The sequence below is a fragment of the Sciurus carolinensis genome, chromosome 2 (genome assembly GCF_902686445.1).
Source record: "Sciurus carolinensis chromosome 2, mSciCar1.2, whole genome shotgun sequence".
Lineage (NCBI taxonomy): Eukaryota > Metazoa > Chordata > Mammalia > Rodentia > Sciuridae > Sciurus > Sciurus carolinensis.
The window spans coordinates 155,692,167-155,711,174 of record NC_062214.1 but is presented as its reverse complement, the minus strand read 5'-3'; the positions used below and the strand labels follow the sequence as shown (position 1 = coordinate 155,711,174).

Sequence of the window (19,008 nt, the reverse complement as noted above, 5' to 3'; positions counted from 1 at the left end):
GCAGGGATGTTTATCAGTGGTTAAGTGCTCCTGGGTTCAATCCTGTTAACAACAAAAAGTTGAAGACCAGTCTGGGCAGCTTAACAAAACCCTGTCTCAAAATAGAAAACTTAAAAAGAGCTGGGGATGTAGCTCAGAGGTATGTACTGGGTTCAGTGCCCAGTACTATTAACAAATAAAAAAAATGAAAGTCTCAGTTTCCTTGAATTCAAATTTATTTTAGTGTTCTCATGTGCATCCTTTGAAAAATAATTTAACCTGCTGGGAGAAAGAATCTATAAACATTTTATAAACCCAGGAAGCATCTTTGTGCAGCCCATTGAGGATCTCTTACTTTTAGAACTGTGTCATTATCACGTAAATCTGCAGAAATGATCAACTCTCAGGAACCTATATAGTCTCAATGAACTATAAATAAATAAATAAATAATTTTTTTTCTTACAGGTTTATTGACAAGAAAGAAAGGTTAAATCAACTTAAGAGCAAGCAAGAAGAATTTCAAAAAGAGTGAGTTTTTAATTTGGTTTTTGATTTGTGGAGGATGTCTATCACCACTTGGTTTAATTCATTGCTAAACTATGCAGATATATGGGTTAACTTACTGAGTTTAGTGCATAGTCTTTTAAAGTGTGAGAAAGGAGTGTATCTGAGAAAGGTAAAGCAGGAGATACCAGGTTTCTAGAAAACATCAGCCCCAGACCTGGTGCCTGGCATACAGTAAGCTCTCAGTAAGTAAGTGGATGAAAGAATCAAACCTCTAGCCTTGCTCACTGGCATGTGGCAAGTGGGCTCACAATAGTAGTCTTGCTTAGACTTAATTTGGTGCTGGTGGCTTCCATAGGATCTTATTGCTTTTGTTGACCTTTCCTTTTCTGTTCAGTGTTGGGCAAAGTGTGGTCTGCAGATCATCTCTATCAGAATTCAGTCATTTGAGGTAATGATTTTTTAAAAATGCAGATTTTTGGAATCCTATCCTGAGCCATTCTGATTTGGTAGGTCTGAGGTGAAGCCTGGGAATCTGAGACGTTAATGAGTAGTCTAATGAATCTCTTACCTCCTAGGTTTGAGAATGGTCCTATAGAACCTTTCTTTTTTGTTTTATTGTTGCTATTAAACTGGGAATTGAACCCAGGGGTGCTCTACCAATGAATTACATTCTCTGTCCTTTTTTTATTTTGAGAAAGGATCTGAGTTGCCCAGGTTGGCCTTGAACTTGTGATCCTCTTTGCCTCAGTTTACCAAGTAGCTGGGATTATAGGCATGTACCACTATACCCAACCTAGTGTAGATTTTTTGACATAATTTCTTCTCTCTACCCATCATTTATCTTGGCTAATAGAGTTAAAATGTTTTCTGATGTTACTAGGTTGATGATTAGCTGTTTCCAGTACTTTGGGGAAGTAGCTATTAGGTAAACATGGTTCCACATGCCCCATGTATTTCAAGACAACCTCAATTTCAAGTATTTTATTCCACTTTTCAATAGACTTTTAGTACTTTTAGTTTTTTGGCAGTACTAGGGATTGAACCCAGGGGCACTCTACCACTGAGCTATATCCCCAGTCCTTTCTAACTTTTTGAGACAGGATTTCATTAAATCGACCATGCTGGCCTTGAACTTTCCAGCCTCCTGCCTCAATCTCCTGAGTTGCTGGGATTATAGGTGTGCACCACCACACGCCCAGCTTCTTTGAAGAGATTTTAAACATCAAACTTTAACCTGTGATGTCTTACTTTTACTTCATTACTATGGGCTGAATTATTTTCCTACCCATTTTGGATGTTAAAAACCTACCCTCAGTATCTCAGAATGTGACTGTCCCTTTCAGGGGTTTTCTCCAAAGACCTCCTAAACTAGGCCAACATGGAGGTTTAATTCTACTGATAAAAACAGTTGGTATTTTTGCCAGTGAATCCCAAAGTGGGGTCTGAGCCTCTCAGAGTTTGCCATGTCTGAATAAATACATTTGTGAACAAACATCCTGCATTAGAGAAACCTGCTTGAATTTATTTAACTAACTCAACAAATTTATTAGATTACTGGATCACAGGAACTTTATTTTTTTTCCCATGGAGTACTTTATTCCATAGGACACAATTTTAGAGTTGCTGGTTTGTGCTGTTTGGGAAGGAACCATCATATTTTAGATTATGAATTCTATAATTGTACTTGTTTTTATAGCTGCCATTATTAATTATGACTGGGAATTATTGATTATGACAGAAGACAAAGAAGAATAGGAACTTAATGGAAGTTTATTGTGGATGTCTATAGTAAAGCTCTTGGCAGTGTTAGAAGTGCAGAAAGAAAAAAAAAAAAGGAGAACTGCAGAGAACAAGGAATTGGGGAAACACTTGAAATGCCAAGTCCCACTTTAGTATTTCTAGCCATTTCTAAGGCCTTATGTATTTTTGTGGTACTAGGACTTAAAATCCAGGGGCACTTTACTGTGGAGCTACATCCCCAGTCCGTTTTTTTTGCTGGGGAGGATACCGGGGATTGAACTCAGGGGCACTCGATCACTGAGCCACATCCCCAGCCCTATTTCATATTTTATTTAGAGACAGGGTCTCACTGGGTTGCTTAGCAGCTTGCTTTGACTGAGGCTGGGTTTGAACTCGAGATTCTCCTGCTTTAGCCTCCTGAGCCTCTGGGATTATAGGCTGGGCCACTGTGCTTGGCCCTAGTCCTTTTTATTTTTTGTTTTGAAACAAGGTCTCACTGATTCTGAGGCTGACCTTGGAAGTTGTGATTTCCTACCTCAGCCTCCTGAGTCACTGGGTTTTATAGGCATGTGCCACTGGCCCCAGCTTATTCTAAAAAGTTGATTTTACACTTCAAGTTTCACAAAATTAAGAAATTGTGTTCTGTCTTTTCTCCATACAGGGTATTAAAAGCTATGGAAGGAAAATGGATAACAGATCAGTTGGTAAGTTCTAAGAAGAATTTATATTAATATTTTTTATACTTGAGGCCACATGTTTTTAAGTTGGTGAAACTTAAAAGTAATTTTAAATTTATATTATTTTTGATCACTTTTGGCAGTTTTTTTTTTTTTTTTTTTTTTTTTTTAAACAAAGTACAGATTTATTCAAATTGGAGGTGAGAGTAGCACTCCATAAGGTAGAACGGAGTAGACTGAGTGAGAAAGAGAGGCTCAAGGTTGGCGGTCCTGTTTTTGAATATGTTTATAGTGTAGCCGTCTCAGACATTTCACCTACATGCCCAAAACAGAGTATGGGCAAATAATTATGGAGCCATCATAAAGGATAACTGTGAAGTAGATATAGAAATACAAAAACAATGGACTGTTCTTTTTTGTGAAAATTATTCATAATAAACATACTCCAAGTGGATTAATGATAAAATGTAAAATTTAAACCCATAAAAATATTAAAGTATGCAAGAGTATTTATATAACCTGGGCAAGTATTGGATCTTTATAAGCCATAGGGTAAGGTAATTGGATGCATCATACACAAGTTAGAAAGCTCTGTTTAAAAACACTAAACAAAATTAACAAACTGAGAAAAACAAGTACAACATAGGAAAATAAGGAGTTTGATAAAAGTGACAATGCTTAACACTTCCATCCCCTGTTGAGCACATTTGATTTAGGTTAAGTTTTTTTTTTTTTTTTTTCCTTCCTCTCTTTTTTTTTTTTTTTTTTTTTTAATTTTTTCTTTTTTTACATTTACATAGGGTAATGATGTTTATTTTATTTTTCCCCTCCCACCCCTCTTTTCCCTCTACACAGTCCTTCTTTCCTTCATTCTTGCCGCTGTCCTTAGCCTAACTCTAAACCTAACCCTAAACCTAATGCTAGCCCCTCCCACCCCCCATTATATGTCCTCATCCGCTTATCAGCGAGATCATTCGACTTTTAGTTTTTTGAGATTGGCTTATCTCACTTAGCATGATATTCTCCAATTTCAACCATTTGCCTACAAATGCCATAATTTTATCATTCTTCATTGCGGAGTAATATTCCATTGTATAAATATGCCACAGTTTCTTTATCCATTCATCAACTGAAGGGCATCTAGGTTGGTTCCACAATCTGGCTATGGTGAATTGAGCAGCAATGAACATTGATGTGGCTGTATCTCTGTAGTATGCTGATTTTAAGTCCTTTGGGTATAGACCAAGGAGTGGGATAGCTGGGTCAAATGGTGTTTCCATTCCAAGCTTTCTGAGGAATCTCCACACTGCTTTCCAGAGTGGCTGCACTAATTTGCAACCCCACCAGCAATGTATGAGTGTTCCTTTTTCACCACATCCTCGCCAACACCTATTGTTGCTTGTATTCTTGATAATCGCCATTCTAATTGGGGTGAGATGAAATCTTAGGGTAGTTTTGATTTGCATTTCCCTTATTACTAGGGATGTTGAACATTTTTTCATATATCTGTTGATTACGTGTACATCTTCTTCTGTGAAGTGTCTGTTCATTTCCTTAGCCCATTTGTTGATTGGATTATTTGTATTCTTCGTGTAGAGTTTTTTGAGTTCTTTATAGATTCTGGAAATTAGCGCTCTATCTGAGGTATGGTTGGCAAAAATATTCTCCCACTCTGTAGGCTCTCTCTTCACATTTCTGATAGTTTCCTTTGCTGAGAGAAAGCTTTTAAGTTTGAATCTATCCCAGTTGTTGATTCTTGCTTTTATTTCTTGTGCTATGGGAGTCCTGTTAAGGAAATCTGATCCTGAGCCAACAAGTTGAAGATTTGGACCTACTTTTTCTTCTATAAGATGCAGGGTCTCTGGTCTGATTCCGAGGTCCTTGATCCATTTTGAGTTGAGTTTTGTGTAGGGTGAGAGATAGGGGTTTAATTTCATTCTATTGCATATGGTTTTCCAGTTTTCCCAGCACCATTTGTTGAAGAGGCTATCTTTTCTCCATTGCATATTGTTGGAACCTTTGTCTAGTATGAGAAAATTGTATTTATTTGGGTTTGTGTCCATGTCCTCTATTCTTTACCATTGATCTACCTGTCTATTTTGGTACCAATACCATGCCGTTTTTGTTACTATTGCTTTGTAGTAGAGTTGAAGATCTGGTATTGCAATACCCCCTGCTTCGCTCTTGCTACTGAGGATTGCTTTAGCTATTCTAGGTTTTTTATTCTTCCAGATGAATTTCATAATTGCTTGCTCTATTTCTGCAAGGTACATCATTGGGATTTTAATTGGAATTGCATTGAATCTGTATAGCACTTTAGGTAGTATAGCCATTTTGACGATATTAATTCTGCCTATCCAGGAACATGGGAGATCTTTCCATCTTCTAAGGTTTTCTTGAATTTCTTTCTTTAGTGTTCTGTAGTTCTCATTGTAGAGGTCTTTCACCTCTTTTGTGAGATTGATTCCCAAGTATTTTATTTTTTTCGATGCTATTGTGAATGGGGTAGTTTTCCTAATTTCTCTTTCTGAAGATTCATCACTTATGTATAAAAATGCATTGGATTTATGAGCATTGATCTTGTAACCTGCTACTTTACTGAATTCACTTATGAGTTCTAAAAGTTTTCTGGTGGAATTTCCAGGTTCCTCTAAATATATAATCATGTCATCAGCGAACAGGGATAGTTTGAGTTCTTCTTTTCCTATTCGTATCCCTTTAATTTCTTTGGTTTGTCTGATTGCTCTGGCTAGAGTCTCAAGGACGATGTTGAATAGAAGCGGTGAAAGAGGTCATCCCTGCCTTGTTCCAGTTTTTAGGGGGAACGCTTTCAGTTTTTCACCATTTAGAATGATATTAGCCATGGGCTTAGCGTAGATGGCCTTTATAATGTTTAGGAATGTTCCCACTACCCCAATTTTTTCTAGTGTTTTGAGCATGAAGGGATGCTGTATTTTATCAAATGCTTTTTCTGCATCTATTGAAATAATCATGTGATTCTTAACTTTAAGTCTGTTGATATGGTGAATGACATTTATTGATTTCCGAATGTTGAACCAACCTTGCATCCCTGGGATAAAACCCACTTGATCGTGGTGCACTATCATTTTAATATATTTTTGTATGCGATTTGCTAAAATTTTGTTGAGAATTTTTGCATCGATATTCATTAAGGATATTGGTCTGAAATTTTCTTTCCTCGATGTGTCTCTGTCTGGTTTAGGTATCAGGGTGATATTGGCTTCATAGAACGAGTTTGGTAGGGTTCCCTCCTCTTCTATTTCATGGAATAGTTTGAGAAGTATTGGAATGAGCTCTTCTTTAAAGGTTTTGTAGAACTCGGCTGAGAACCCATCTGGTCCCGGACTTTTCTTTGTTGGTAGGCTTTTGATGACCTCTTCTATTTCATTGCTTGAAATTGGTTTATTTAAGTTGTGTATGTCCTCCTCGTTCAGTTTAGGTAGTTCATATGTCTCTAGAAATTTGTTGATGTCTTCGAGGTTTTCTGTTTTGTTGGAGTATAGATTTTCGAAATAGCTTCTAATTATGTTTTGTATTTCACTCGTGTCTGTTGTGGTGTTTCCTTGTTCATTCCGAATTTTAGTAATTTGAGTTTTCTCCCTCTTTCTCTTTGTTAGTGTGGCTAAGGGTTTATCAATTTTATTTATTTTTTCAAAGAACCAACTATTTATTTTGTTAATTTTTCCAATTGTTTCTTTTGTTTCGATTTCGTTGATTTCGGCTCTGATTTTAACTATTTCCTGTCTTCTACTACTTTTGGTATTGGTCTGCTCTTCTTTTTCTAGTGCTTTGAGCTGTAGTGTTAAGTCGTTTATTTGTTGATTTCTACTTCTTTTTTGAATGCACCCCATGAAATAAATCTTCCTCTAAGTACTGCTTTCATAGTGTCCCAGAGATTTTGATATGATGTGTCTTTGTTCTCGTTTACTTCTAAGAATTTTTTTATTTCCCTCCTGATGTCTTCTGTTATCCATTCATCATATAATAGTGTATTATTTAGTCTCCAGGTATTGGAGAAGTTTCTGTTTTTTATTCTGTCATTTATTTCTAATTTCAATCCATTATGATCTGATAGAGTACAAGGTAGTATCTCTATCTTCTTGTATTTGCTAACAGTAGCTTTGTGGCATAAAATATGGTCTATTTTAGAGAAGGATCCATGTGCTGCTGAGAAGAAAGTGTATTCATTCTTTGTTGGATGGTATATTCTATATATGTCCGTTAAGTCTAAATTGCTGATTGTGTTGTTGAGATCTATAGTTTCTTTATTCAATTTTTGTTTGGACGATCTATCCAGTGGTGAGAGAGGTGTGTTAAAATCGCCTAGTATTATTGTGTTGTGGTCTATTTGAATTCTGTAATTGAGAAGGATTTGTTTGACGTACATGGATGAGCCAATGTTCGGGGCATAGATATTTATGATTGTTATGTCTTGCTGATTTATGCTTCCCTTAAGCAGCATGTAATGTCCTTCTTTATCCCTTCTGATTAGTTTTGGTTTGAAGTCCATATTATCTGAGATGAGGATGGATACTCCAGCTTTTTTGCTGTGTCCGTGTGCATGGTATGTTTTTCCCCATCCTTTCACCTTTAGTCTATGGGTGTCTCTTTCTATGAGGTGAGTCTCTTGCAGGCAGCATATTGTTGGATTTTTCTTTTTAATCCAATCTGCCAGCCTGTGTCTTTTGATTGATGAATTCAGGCCATTAACATTCAGGGTTATTATTGTGATATGATTTGTATTCCCAGTCATTTGACTCATATTTGTTTTTGACATGATTTGGTTTCTCCTTTATTTGGCTATTCCTTTAGGCTAGCGCCTCCTGTTGCTGATTTGCATCGTTGTTTTCATCTCTTCCTCATGGAATATTTTGCTGAGAATGTTCTGTAATGCTGGCTTTCTTTTTGTAAATTCCTTTAGCTTTTGTTTATCATGGAAGGATCTTATTTCATCGTCAAATTTGAAGGTAAGTTTTGCTGGGTATAAGATTCTTGGTTGGCATCCGTTTTCTTTCAGGGCTTGGTATATGTTGTTCCAGGCCCTTCTAGCTTTTAGGGTCTGGATTGAAAAATCTGCTGATATTCTTATTGGCTTCCCTCTGAATGTAATTTGATTCTTTTCTCTCGCGGCCTTTAAAATTCTGTCTTTATTTTGTATGTTAGGTATTTTTATAATAATGTGCCTTGGTGTGGGTCTGTTGTAATTTTGTATGTTTGGAGTTCTATAAGCCTCTTGTACTTGGTTTTCCATTTCATTCTTCAGATTTGGGAAATTTTCTGTTATTATTTCATTGAATAGATTGTTCATTCCTTTGGTTTGTTTCTCTAAGCCTTCCTCAATCCCAATAATTCTTAAATTTGGCCTTTTCATGATATCCCATAATTCTTGTAGATTCTGTTCATGATTTCTTACCATCTTTTCTGTTTCGCCAACTTTGCTTTCAAGATTAAATAATTTGTCTTCAATGTCTGAGGTTCTGTCTTCCAGGTGTTCTATCCTATTAGTTATGCTTTCTATGGAGTTTTTAACTTGGTTTATTGTTTCCTTCATTTCAAGTATTTCAGTTTGTTTTTTTTTCAGTATCTCTAACTCTTTATTGAAATGATCTCTTGCTTCCCGTATTTGGTCTTTTAACTGTTGATTGGTGCGATCATTTAATGCCTGCATTTGCTCTTTCATCTCCTCCTTCAATGCCTGCATTTGCTCTTTCATCTCCTCATTAGCTTCCCTGATCGTTTTAATTACGTACATTCTGAACTCCCTTTCTGACATTTCTTCTGCTGTGCTGTCATTGGGTTTTATTGATGTAGTATCTAGGTTTGTTTGGGACATTTTCTTCCCTTGTTTTCTCATATTGGTCAGTTGTCAGTGGGACCCTGAGATATTGCAGTTTTCCGCTACTGGCTTATAGTGTTCCGGTAGATTTCCAGTGTATCACCTCCCAGCCTTCAGTAGCCTGATGTCTTGGAGGAATCTGATAAAGCAGCTCATCCGAAGAAAACTGCCCCTAGCCCCCTACTGGTTCCACGGTTTGGAACTGGCTCTGTGCAGAAATGCTCTCACTGTGGGCCTGCGCCGTGCAGCTGGCCGTGTGGGAGGAGCCCACTGCCGGAGTGTGGAAGGCTACCTTGGGAAGACTCTAGCTGCCCTGCCCGGCTCCAATAAGCCACCTCTATCTGGGCCTGCCACCCGGACCAAGCTTTACCCAGTGGGCAGACTCACCCGTGGCTCTATTTCAGTCCGAGTTTCTCAATGCCTCCCCTTCTTAACTCCAGGGTTCTGGAGCGACTGGGGGTGCAATCTCCCTCTAGGCCACCATCTTGGATCGCCCCGTGAAGAGAGCCTGCAGCCGGAGTTGGCAGAGCCGCCTGAAGAGGTCTCTGGCTGCCCTGCCCTAATCCCAGAGGCTGTTTGCGGATCGCGGCTCTCCGCTGGTTCGTTGCCGGAGTACGCTGCGCTGCAGGGGCTCCGGGACTCGGAGTTTGTTCTGGTCAGAAAGGCTCTCACTAGCGGGCCAGTTCCGTTCCGAGAACCTGGAGAAGCTGGCTGTGTGGGCGGGGCCCACCGCCGGAGTGCGCAGGGCTGCCTGTGGATGACTCTAGCTGCCCTGCCCGGCTCCGATAAGCCACCTCTATCTGGGCCTGCCACCCGGACCGAGCTTTACCCAGTGGGCAGACTCACCCGTGGCTCTATTTCAGTCCGAGTCTCTCAATGCCTCCCCTTCTTAACTCCAGGGTTCTGGAGCGACTGGGGGTGCAGTCTCCCTCTAGGCCGCCATCTTGGATGCCCCGTGAAGAGAGCCTGCAGCCGGAGTTGGCAGAGCCGCCTGCTAGGTTAAGTTTTGGTGGTGATTTTTAAAGAGTACATGTTATATATCCAGCCATTTTCCTCCTAAGGAAATGCACATAAAGGCAGAGATTTATGGGTAAAGAAGTGCATTATCTGCATCCTTGATGGTAAAGTTAATATGTGAATAAATGTTCATCCATCAGTAGGAGGTAAAAAGCTACAGCACTAGGAAGCTGTTAAAAAGAATGTGATCTTTGTATTTGTGTATTGAAAGGTCATTTTAACTGAACCCCATAAATACATACTGACCATGTCAGTCAATCTTTAAGTTTTCTTTTTTAAATGTGATCAACACAATGAAATATTATTCAGCCATAAAGAATAATAATATTGTGGCATTTGCAGATAAATGGATGGAATTGGAGAATATCATGCTAAGTGAAATAAGCCAAGCCCAAAAAACCAAAGGCCGAATGTTTTCCCTGATAAGTGGATGAAGATGCATAATGGGGTGGGGTAAGAGAAGAATGGAGGAACTTCAGATTACATAGAGGGAAATGAGAGGGAGAATGGGGCAGGGGTATGAAAGGTGGTGGAATGAGACAGACATTATTATCCTGTGTACATGTTATGATTACATGAATGGTATGAATCTACATCATGCACAACCATAGAAATGAAAAGTTGTACCCTATTTGTGTACAATGAATCAAAATGCATTCTGTAAAAAAGAATTTACATGTATCAATATGGAAGTATATCTAAGACATTTTTAAGGCAAAGCTAAAGTATGATTGTTTGTTGTATTTTATTTATTTTTTGTTGTGTGTGTATTTTAAACATAAATATGCTCTAAAAAGAAAAAAATACACATCAAACTTAAGTTTTGGAGATAACCTCTTGGGATTGGGGGCTGGAGATTGGGGAGCGGGAGGAGGGAGAGAAAGAAAGAAAGAAGGAAAGAAGGGAGAGAGAGGGAGAGAAAAAAGAAAGAAAATAAAAGAGACAGGAAAAGATATCCAGAGCACAGTCCCTACAGAGGGCACCACAGGTCGGGACAGCTGGTTGACCTCGCAGGAGCTAGGGCAAGGCTAAGCTTAGTGGAGGAGTGAGTGTTTAGCATTCAAGAGGCCCTGGGTCCTAGCACAGCATGTGCATATGTGAACACAAGGATTACACCAAGGAAGGTGAAACAGGCCAATAATCACATTTCTTTTCTTCCTTCTGCAATGTTTGATTTCCCCCTGCACCACACACAATAATATTTTTTTATGATGCATACTTTTTTTTACACATGCATGATTTTTTACACGTAAAGAATATTTATGATAAAGGTGAATTTTGCTAATGCTGTAAATGTTATAAGTAAACAATCTGTTCTGTGGAAAAAATATTTCTAAATTCTCTAATTTTCTCTAGTTTGCCTGTCAAAAACTTCAATATTGATTTTTCCACATTTTTTATTGGTGCATTCTGGTTATAAATGATGGGATTTGTTGCACGTGTTTGTACATGCACACAATGTAACAATATAATTTGGCCAGTGTCACTAACCAACACTCCCCCACTTCCCACCTCCTGGTCCCTTTGCTCTACTGATCTCCCTTTGACTTTGGGGAGATGCTCAACCCCCACCTTTCTTTTCCTTTTTCCTCTCTAGCTTCCACATATAAAAGAAAACAGAAGACTCTTGACCTTCTGAGTTTGGCTAATTTTGTTTGACATAATGTTCTCAAGTTCCTGCAAATGACATAATTTCATTTTTATTTATAACTGAATAAAACTCCATTGTGTATATATAACCACATTTTCTTTATCCATCCATTGATGTACACCTAGGCTGGTTCCATAGTTTGGCTATTGTGAATTGTGCTGCTATAAACATGGGTATGCATGTATCACTATGGAATGATGACTTCAGTTCTTTAGAATAAATACTGAGGAGTGATATAGCTGGGTCATATGGTGATTCCATGCCTAGTCCTTTGAGGAACCTCCATACTGATTTCCTTAGCAGTTGTACTAATTTACAGTTCCACTAACAGTGTAAAAGTCTCTCTCTTTCTCCACATTCTCCCCAGCATTTATTATTATTTGTATTCTTGACTACTGCCATTCTGATTGATGTGAAATCTTAGTATAGGTTTGGTTTGCATTCCCTAATTGCTGATGATGTTGAACATTTTTCCATATATTTGTTAGCCAGGTGTATTTCTTTTGAGAAGTGTTTAATTCATTGCCCATTTATTAATTGGGTTATTTGCTTTTTTGTGTTTTTCATATATTCTAGATATTAATCCTTTCAGAAGAATAGCTAGCAAAGATTTTTCTCCCATTCTGTAGGTTCTCTCTTCACAATCCAAATTGTTTCCTTTGCTGTGCAGAAGCTTTTAAATTGATGCCATCCCACTTATTAACTTTTGGCATTATTTCCTGAGCTTTAGGGGTCCTGTTGAGGAAGCATTGCCTGTGCCTATATGCTGGAGTGTTGACCCTGTGTTTTCTTCGAAGAGTTGCGTTGTTTCTGATCTAATTTTGAATCTTTGTTCCGTTTTGAGTTGATTTTTGTGCAGGGTAAGATATAAGGGTTTAGCTTCATTCTTGTATCTATAGGTAATCAGTTTTCTCAGGACCATTTGTTAAAAAGGCTGTCTTTTCTCCAATTTATTTTTGTCATGTTTGTCAAAGATCAGATGACTGTAGATGAGTGGGTTTGTTTGTGTCTCTGTTCTGTACCATTGATCCATGTGTCTTGTCTTTATGCCAGTTCCATGCAGTTTTTGTTACTATAACTCTGTAGACTAATTTGAAGTCAGGTATTGTGATGCCTCCAGCATTGCTTTTTTGGCTTAGAATTGCTTTGGCTATTTGGGGTTTTTTTTCACCTCCTTGGTTTGATTTATTCCTGAGATTTTTTTTTTTTTTTTTTTTTTTGCAGGGTCAGGAGGTGGCTTTTGTGAATGAAATTGTCTCTCTCATTTCTTTCTCAGCGGAGTCATTGTCGGTATATAGGAAAGCTGTTGCTTTTGTAACCTGCTACTTTGCCAAATTTGTTTATTAGCTATAGCAGTCTTTGGGTGGAGTGTTTCGGATCTTCTGTGTATAAGATCATATCATCTGTAAATGGTGATAATTTGATTTCTTCCTTGTCTATTTTTATCCCTTATATTTCCTTCTCTTGCCTAATTGCTCTGACTGGAATTTCTAGTCAATATTGATTCTTAAAAACCACCACCTTTTAGAAGTGAAAATCTCTCTGGGCCAGGGGTATAACTCAATGGTAGGGTACTTGCCTAGCATGTGTACCTGGGTTTGATCCTCAGCACCACACACACACAAAGCAGAAGTGAAGATAACTCATTTCTGATTTATTTCTGAACTTGTCAATTCCTCTGAATCCATTCTTTTTTATTTTGGTGGGGGGGGGAAGGGGAGGACACATCCCCAACCCATTATTATATTATATTTAGAGACAGGGTCTTGCTGAGTTGCTTAGGGCTTTGCTAAGTTGCTGAACCTGGCTTTGAATTTTCGATCCTCCTGCCTCGGCCTCCTAGGCCTCTGGGATTACAGATGTGCACCATCACACCTGGCTTCATTGACCCTATTTTAAAGATAAGGTTACAGTTTTTATAAAAGTTTTCTTGCCTTACATCCCAAAGCTCATTAAGCAGTCATTAGCTATAAGATCATAATATCCCAAACTAATGATTTTTCCTAGTGGCTTCCTAACTTTAGTATATTCTTTAATATGCTGATTTCCAGAATATGAGGATATCTAAAGATCTCGGAGGTACATCCACAAACTTCTGTTCTTTCACAAAGAGAAGAATGACTGACAGAAGTGGATTTTTCTGTGCTTATTGACACATGCAAAAGAACTATATGAATTTCTTTCTTTTAGTGGCTTTTGTATTGAGCCAGAAAAATGTTTCTTTTTTGTAATCTACCATAGTTATAGTACCTATACTAGATATAATTTTGTTTATCTTTTCATTGTTTTCTAATATATGCATGAAAATAGTGATCCTAGGTTGTCATATTAATCATAAGAGATTAATGTTTATGTATGTTACATGCTTTTTTTTCAGAGATGGAAAATAATGTCCTGCAAGATGAGGATTGAACAGCTGAAACAAACTATATGTAAAGGAAATGAAGAAATGAAGAAAAGTAAGTAATTTTCCCCCTTTTCTCCATTCCTAATTAAGGGTTTATGTGGAATTTCATGGGATTAATAAACTAGAGGGTGAAAGAGAGCAGGGTAAGAGCAGTATCCACTTGGAAAAGCTTACAGATTGAGCATCTCTTATCTATAATGCTTAGAACCAGAAGTGTTTCAGATTTCAGATTTTTTTTAAAAATATTTGCATATCTACATTATACATTTGTGTATATATACAGCATACATTTACATACGTACAATATACATTAATGAGATATCTTGGGATTGGGTCCCAAGTCTAAACACAAAATTCATTTATTTTGCATATATACCTTATATGCATAGCTTGGAAATGATTTTATACATTATTTCTAGGGTGTCTGACTTTTGACTGTGACTTGTCTCACAAGGTCAGGTATGAAATTTTCCATTTGTGGTGTCAGTTGACACTCAAAAAGTCTTGGATTTGTAGAGTTTTTTTGTTTCGTTTTGTTTTTTAATGGACACAATACCTTTTTCTTTTCTTTCATCCCCATTGGTGCTAAAGATCAAACCCAGTGTCTCACATGTGCTAGGCGAACGCTCCACCACTGAGCTACAACCCCAGCCTCTTATAGAGTATTTTTAATTTCAAACTTTCCTATCAGGTATGTTCAACCTGTACTTTCATTCCCTTCTCCATATTCCTTCTCCTTGTTTAAGGAATTATATAAACATACCATTTAGAGCCCTTCAATAACCTGCTATTCTTCCAGTTAAAGTTAAGGAAGGGCTACCCCAGGCACAGTGGCACATGCCCGTAATCCCAGCAGCTCCAGAGGTAGAGGCGGGAGGATTGCAAGTTCAAAGCCAGCCTCAGCAAATTAGCAAGGCCCTGTCTCAAAATAAAAAGGGCTGGGGATGTGGCTCAGTGGTTAAGTGGCCCTGGTTTCAATCCCCACTACCAAAAAAATAAATAAACTTAATGAATTAAAATAAAATTAAAAATAAGTCATATGTGGTGGGTGGCAGGTTTATAATCCCAGTGACTAGGGAGGCTGAGGTGGGAGGATTGCATGTTTGAGACCAGCCTCTGAAAATTAGTGCAGCCCTAGGTAACTTAGTGAGACTTTGTCTCAAACAAAAGGGTCCAGGGATGTAGTTGTTAAAAGCACCTCTGGGGCTGAGGTTATAGCTCAGTGGTAGAGTGCTTGCCTAGCACTTGTGAGGCACTAAGTTCAATCCTCAGCCACCACATAAAAATAAATAAAATAAAGGCATGCTGTCCATGTACAACTACAATTTTTTTTTTTTAAAAGCACCTCTGGATTCAATCCCCATAATAATAATAGTAGTAGTAATAGTAATCATAATAATGATGATGATGATGAACTGGGGAGCTTAGTAGTAGTTTAGTGGTAGCAGCCCCTGGGTTCAGTACGCAGTACACAAAAAAGAAAGAAAAAGTTAAGGGCTAAGCATGTAGCCTAGTGGTAGAGCACACGCTTTGCTCTTTGTTTGACCCCCAGCATCACAAAATGAAAAAGCAAATGGGAGCAAATATTCCTTAACTTTTCATAGTTAATAATAAACTCAGTCTAACTTGGTGTTCACTTACAATAATCATTAGCTCATGCCAGAAGCGCAGAATATTGACCTCCTTTTAGTGAATCTCCTACATATTTTAATCTGTACTGGTTTTACATTACATTTAAATACTTCATTCTTAAGTGGATCTCAAAATTTGAGTCCTCTTAGAAATCCTACATTCTTAGAAACTTATGTTTCTGAAGATGAGATTTTAAAGTTTAGAATGAGTCACCTGCTTCATGAATCCCTTTTGTCTATGTTGCTTTCAGAAGCAAGTATTTTATAGTGGTATGTAATGGAGTAAAAGCTTCCTTTGAAAATGTCCTAGTAAAGAACTTGTGTGGAGTTGCAAGCTAGAGAAGCAAGGCAGCATGGGGCAGAGGTGCTCAGAACTACAGCCAGCCAGTGATCCACTGCATTTGGCTTTGTATTGAACCCAAAGGTTTGGGTTCGATAGCAGCACAGTAACTCATTACTTAACAATGGTCCACCCTTTTCCCCATCCTCCCATAGTGTTCAGAATAGGGTTTGCCACCAGCCATCTGTTTGTTAAGTATAGAATGTACTGAGCATGCACATTTCTCTGATGAGCAAGATGAAAGCTTTGATCAGCTCTTTTTAGCAGGTTCCTAAACCCCAAAACAAAAACACCCACCACAGAAAATAAAAAACATGGTTCTAAAGCAATGCAGTCTGTAACAATGGTTTCCATTCCCAGCGAATCATCAGTCACCTGGTGACCATGTGAAATTATAGAGAGAAAATCCTGAGATCCACCCTAGACTTAGGAAAATGATCACACGTTTGAATGTCGTGGCAATGTTGTGTTACCCTGTTGAAGAAATAAAGATTCTACATGCTTATTCTGGATTTATGTACTCCCCACCTACCCCCATTCCCAGTGGGTGTTAGAGATGGAACCCAGGTCCTAGGACATGCTAGGCAAGCACTCAGTGAGCTACGCTGCAAGCCCTGCTCTCTTGCCATGCCTGGTACAGTTTGCAGCCCATCCCAGATCCATGGGCCTCATTTTGAGTAGTGTATCTACCTGCCAGGGTAGGGAACTATTGCTCTTTAGAAGGTACATGTGGTCTTATTCCCACCATCTAGGCCATACTCTCAGAATTTTATGAAAAGTTTTGAAGGAGTGGTTTCCAGAAGTGATCTTGGTCTTAGCTCATGGATTAAGACCTTGCTACCCAACAGTCTGTTTTTAACCTGTGTTGTTGGAGTATCACAGGTACTAAGGAAAGGGCACAGATTATAAACTACAAAGCCTGATGAATTACTTCACAATTTTTCAGTTTAAAGTTTCATGATACAGTATAATACAGATATCTGGCATAGATAGAGAAGTTAAATTGTAAAACAGTTGCAGAGTTGAGTTGATCTATGCTGTAGTCAGTTACTTATTTAAAGACACAAGAGTAGATGATAGAATGTTTACATATTTTGCCGGACTCAGTGACATATGCCTGTAATCAAGGGGACTGAGACAAGAGGATCACAAGTTCAAGTCCAGCCTGGACAACTTAGACCCTGACTCAAAATTAAAAAGATCTGGAGATGTATCCCATTGATAAAATGCTCCTGGGTTCAATCTCTAGTACCAAAAAGAAGGAAAAAAGGGTTTTGCCATTTTGAGGGACATGGAAAAGACAGCTCTGTGTTGTGGATCTGCGCTGTTTGCAGATGTGGTGACCATGGTGATTTCTTGCCACCCGTGAGGGGTTATAATAATAGATTTGAAGCTGTCCTAAAAGAAGTCTGACTTAGCACTGTAGCTGAACAGATTCCTTTGTACACCTGTAAAATCTCAGTAGAGATCATGAAAAGGGATAAACTTGCTGCATGAGACTGAATCTTTAAAACATTCACATTGAGCAGAGATGGTAAAGAGATGGATGTAAGGAAAAGCAAAACCATTAGAAATCTCATACCTGCAACCAAACACCTAGGCTCAGAAGTCTTCAGAGAGACACTTAATGCTTGTAGGGGGGGTTTCTACAGCACACAGGAACTATTTGCAGAGTTAATTGTGTGGTGTTCATTTATCTTAGATTCTGAAGGCCTTCTGAAAACCAAGGAAAAGAACCAGAAGCTGTATAGTCGAGCACAAAGGCATCAAGAGAAAAAGGAGAAGATTCAGAGGCATAATCGCAAACTTGGTGACCTGGTAGAAAAAAAAACGAATGACTTAAGAAGTCATTATGAGCGTCTGGCAAGTCTTCGGCGATCCCATATATTAGAGCTAACCTCTGTCATTTTTCCAATTGATGAAGTAAAGACTGGCATGAGGTACCGTGAGCAAGGCTTTTGACTCTAGGAATAGGTGCTCCAAATACTGCTTTTTAAGCATGGCGGCACCTCATATATTAAGCATCATTCTAAGGTCATTGGTTTTCCTGGTAATGAAATTTAATTCTTATCTGCTTCAGCAAACAGTACATTTAGCAAAGTTGGGAAGAGAGCCAGAGTGAGGGGTGCGGCCCTCAGTGTGCTCTCAGAGCTTCCAAGTGATGCGCTGACTCACCTCCTGGTTAAGACTCACCTGCTGGGTCGTGTCAGTTGCATTCCCAGCCAGACCACTGGTGGTTTGCTGTGAGGCACATTCTTGAACATCCAAATCTGATTTCCTTACTTATTTAAATGGAGATGGAAAAATCCCTACTTTGCAGAGAAATCATGAACTGACATGTAGGAAAACACCTGGTGTTGGGTTCTCGTAGATGGTGGGCACACATGTTGACTTACCTTTTCCTGATAACTGGCATTTATTATATTAACTGTTGTCAATTGAATACTCTTATTTTACTCTTAGGTACTAGTGCATGGGAATACTCAGGAATCAGGGATGGACAGTGGCCCCCCAACTGGTTCTTCATCCTAGTCACCAATGGGCTTTTGAAAACTGAGGTTCCAGAGAGCACACCTCCAGTCTCCTAATCCATCTCATAATACTTCTGTAGATGCTGCTGATGATCAGCAGGTTTAGAAGGCTTTTCTGTGCTCTTGCTAACCATGAGGCTGTTTCCAGTTGAGGATATTCTGTCTGTTTTGGCTACTCAGTCTCCAGGATTTTTGCCTGGAATCTGACAGTGAACTATTGTTAATCTTCAAAGTATTCTTTCTTGCTGGTACTTCAGCCTAGCCTTTGGTCTCTTGCCATAACCGGCTTCCTAAAAATCTAGAGGTCTGATGTTTGCTTCCAAGTATTTTGTCATTAGTAAGAGTTAACAAATAGAAAAATAAAAAGGCAGATTTTAAGTAGAGCAGAATAGAAAGTTCAGAAGCAAACTCTATAGGGGCAGTTTGGATCAGTGAGGAAAAGTTGGATTGTCTAAAAATTGGTACAAGGACAGCTGGCCAGGCTTTCAAGAAGGAAAAGCTGCCTAACTAGGAATCTTATGCCAATTGATATTCTGATGGGTCAACAAGATTAATGTTAAAACATGTTACAATAGACAAAAGACTAAGGCCCTGTTCCAGATTTTAGGAGAATAACAACTGAATGCAGTGTGTGATCCTGTATTGGATCCTGGGCCCACAAAACAATATC

At 38.5% G+C, this 19,008-nt stretch overlaps 1 protein-coding gene across 1 annotated transcript in view; it reads left to right on the top strand.

Annotated features, from left to right (window-relative positions):
- Atg14 (autophagy related 14) overlaps positions 1-19,008 on the top strand; it is a 45,399-nt gene that overhangs the window by 13,194 nt on the left and 13,197 nt on the right. Inside the window, exons 2-5 of the mRNA XM_047541752.1 lie at positions 446-508; positions 2,889-2,931; positions 13,807-13,888; positions 17,510-17,747. Of these exons, the coding sequence (XP_047397708.1) occupies positions 446-508; positions 2,889-2,931; positions 13,807-13,888; positions 17,510-17,747 (426 nt within the window). The remainder of the gene's footprint in view (positions 1-445; positions 509-2,888; positions 2,932-13,806; positions 13,889-17,509; positions 17,748-19,008) is intronic.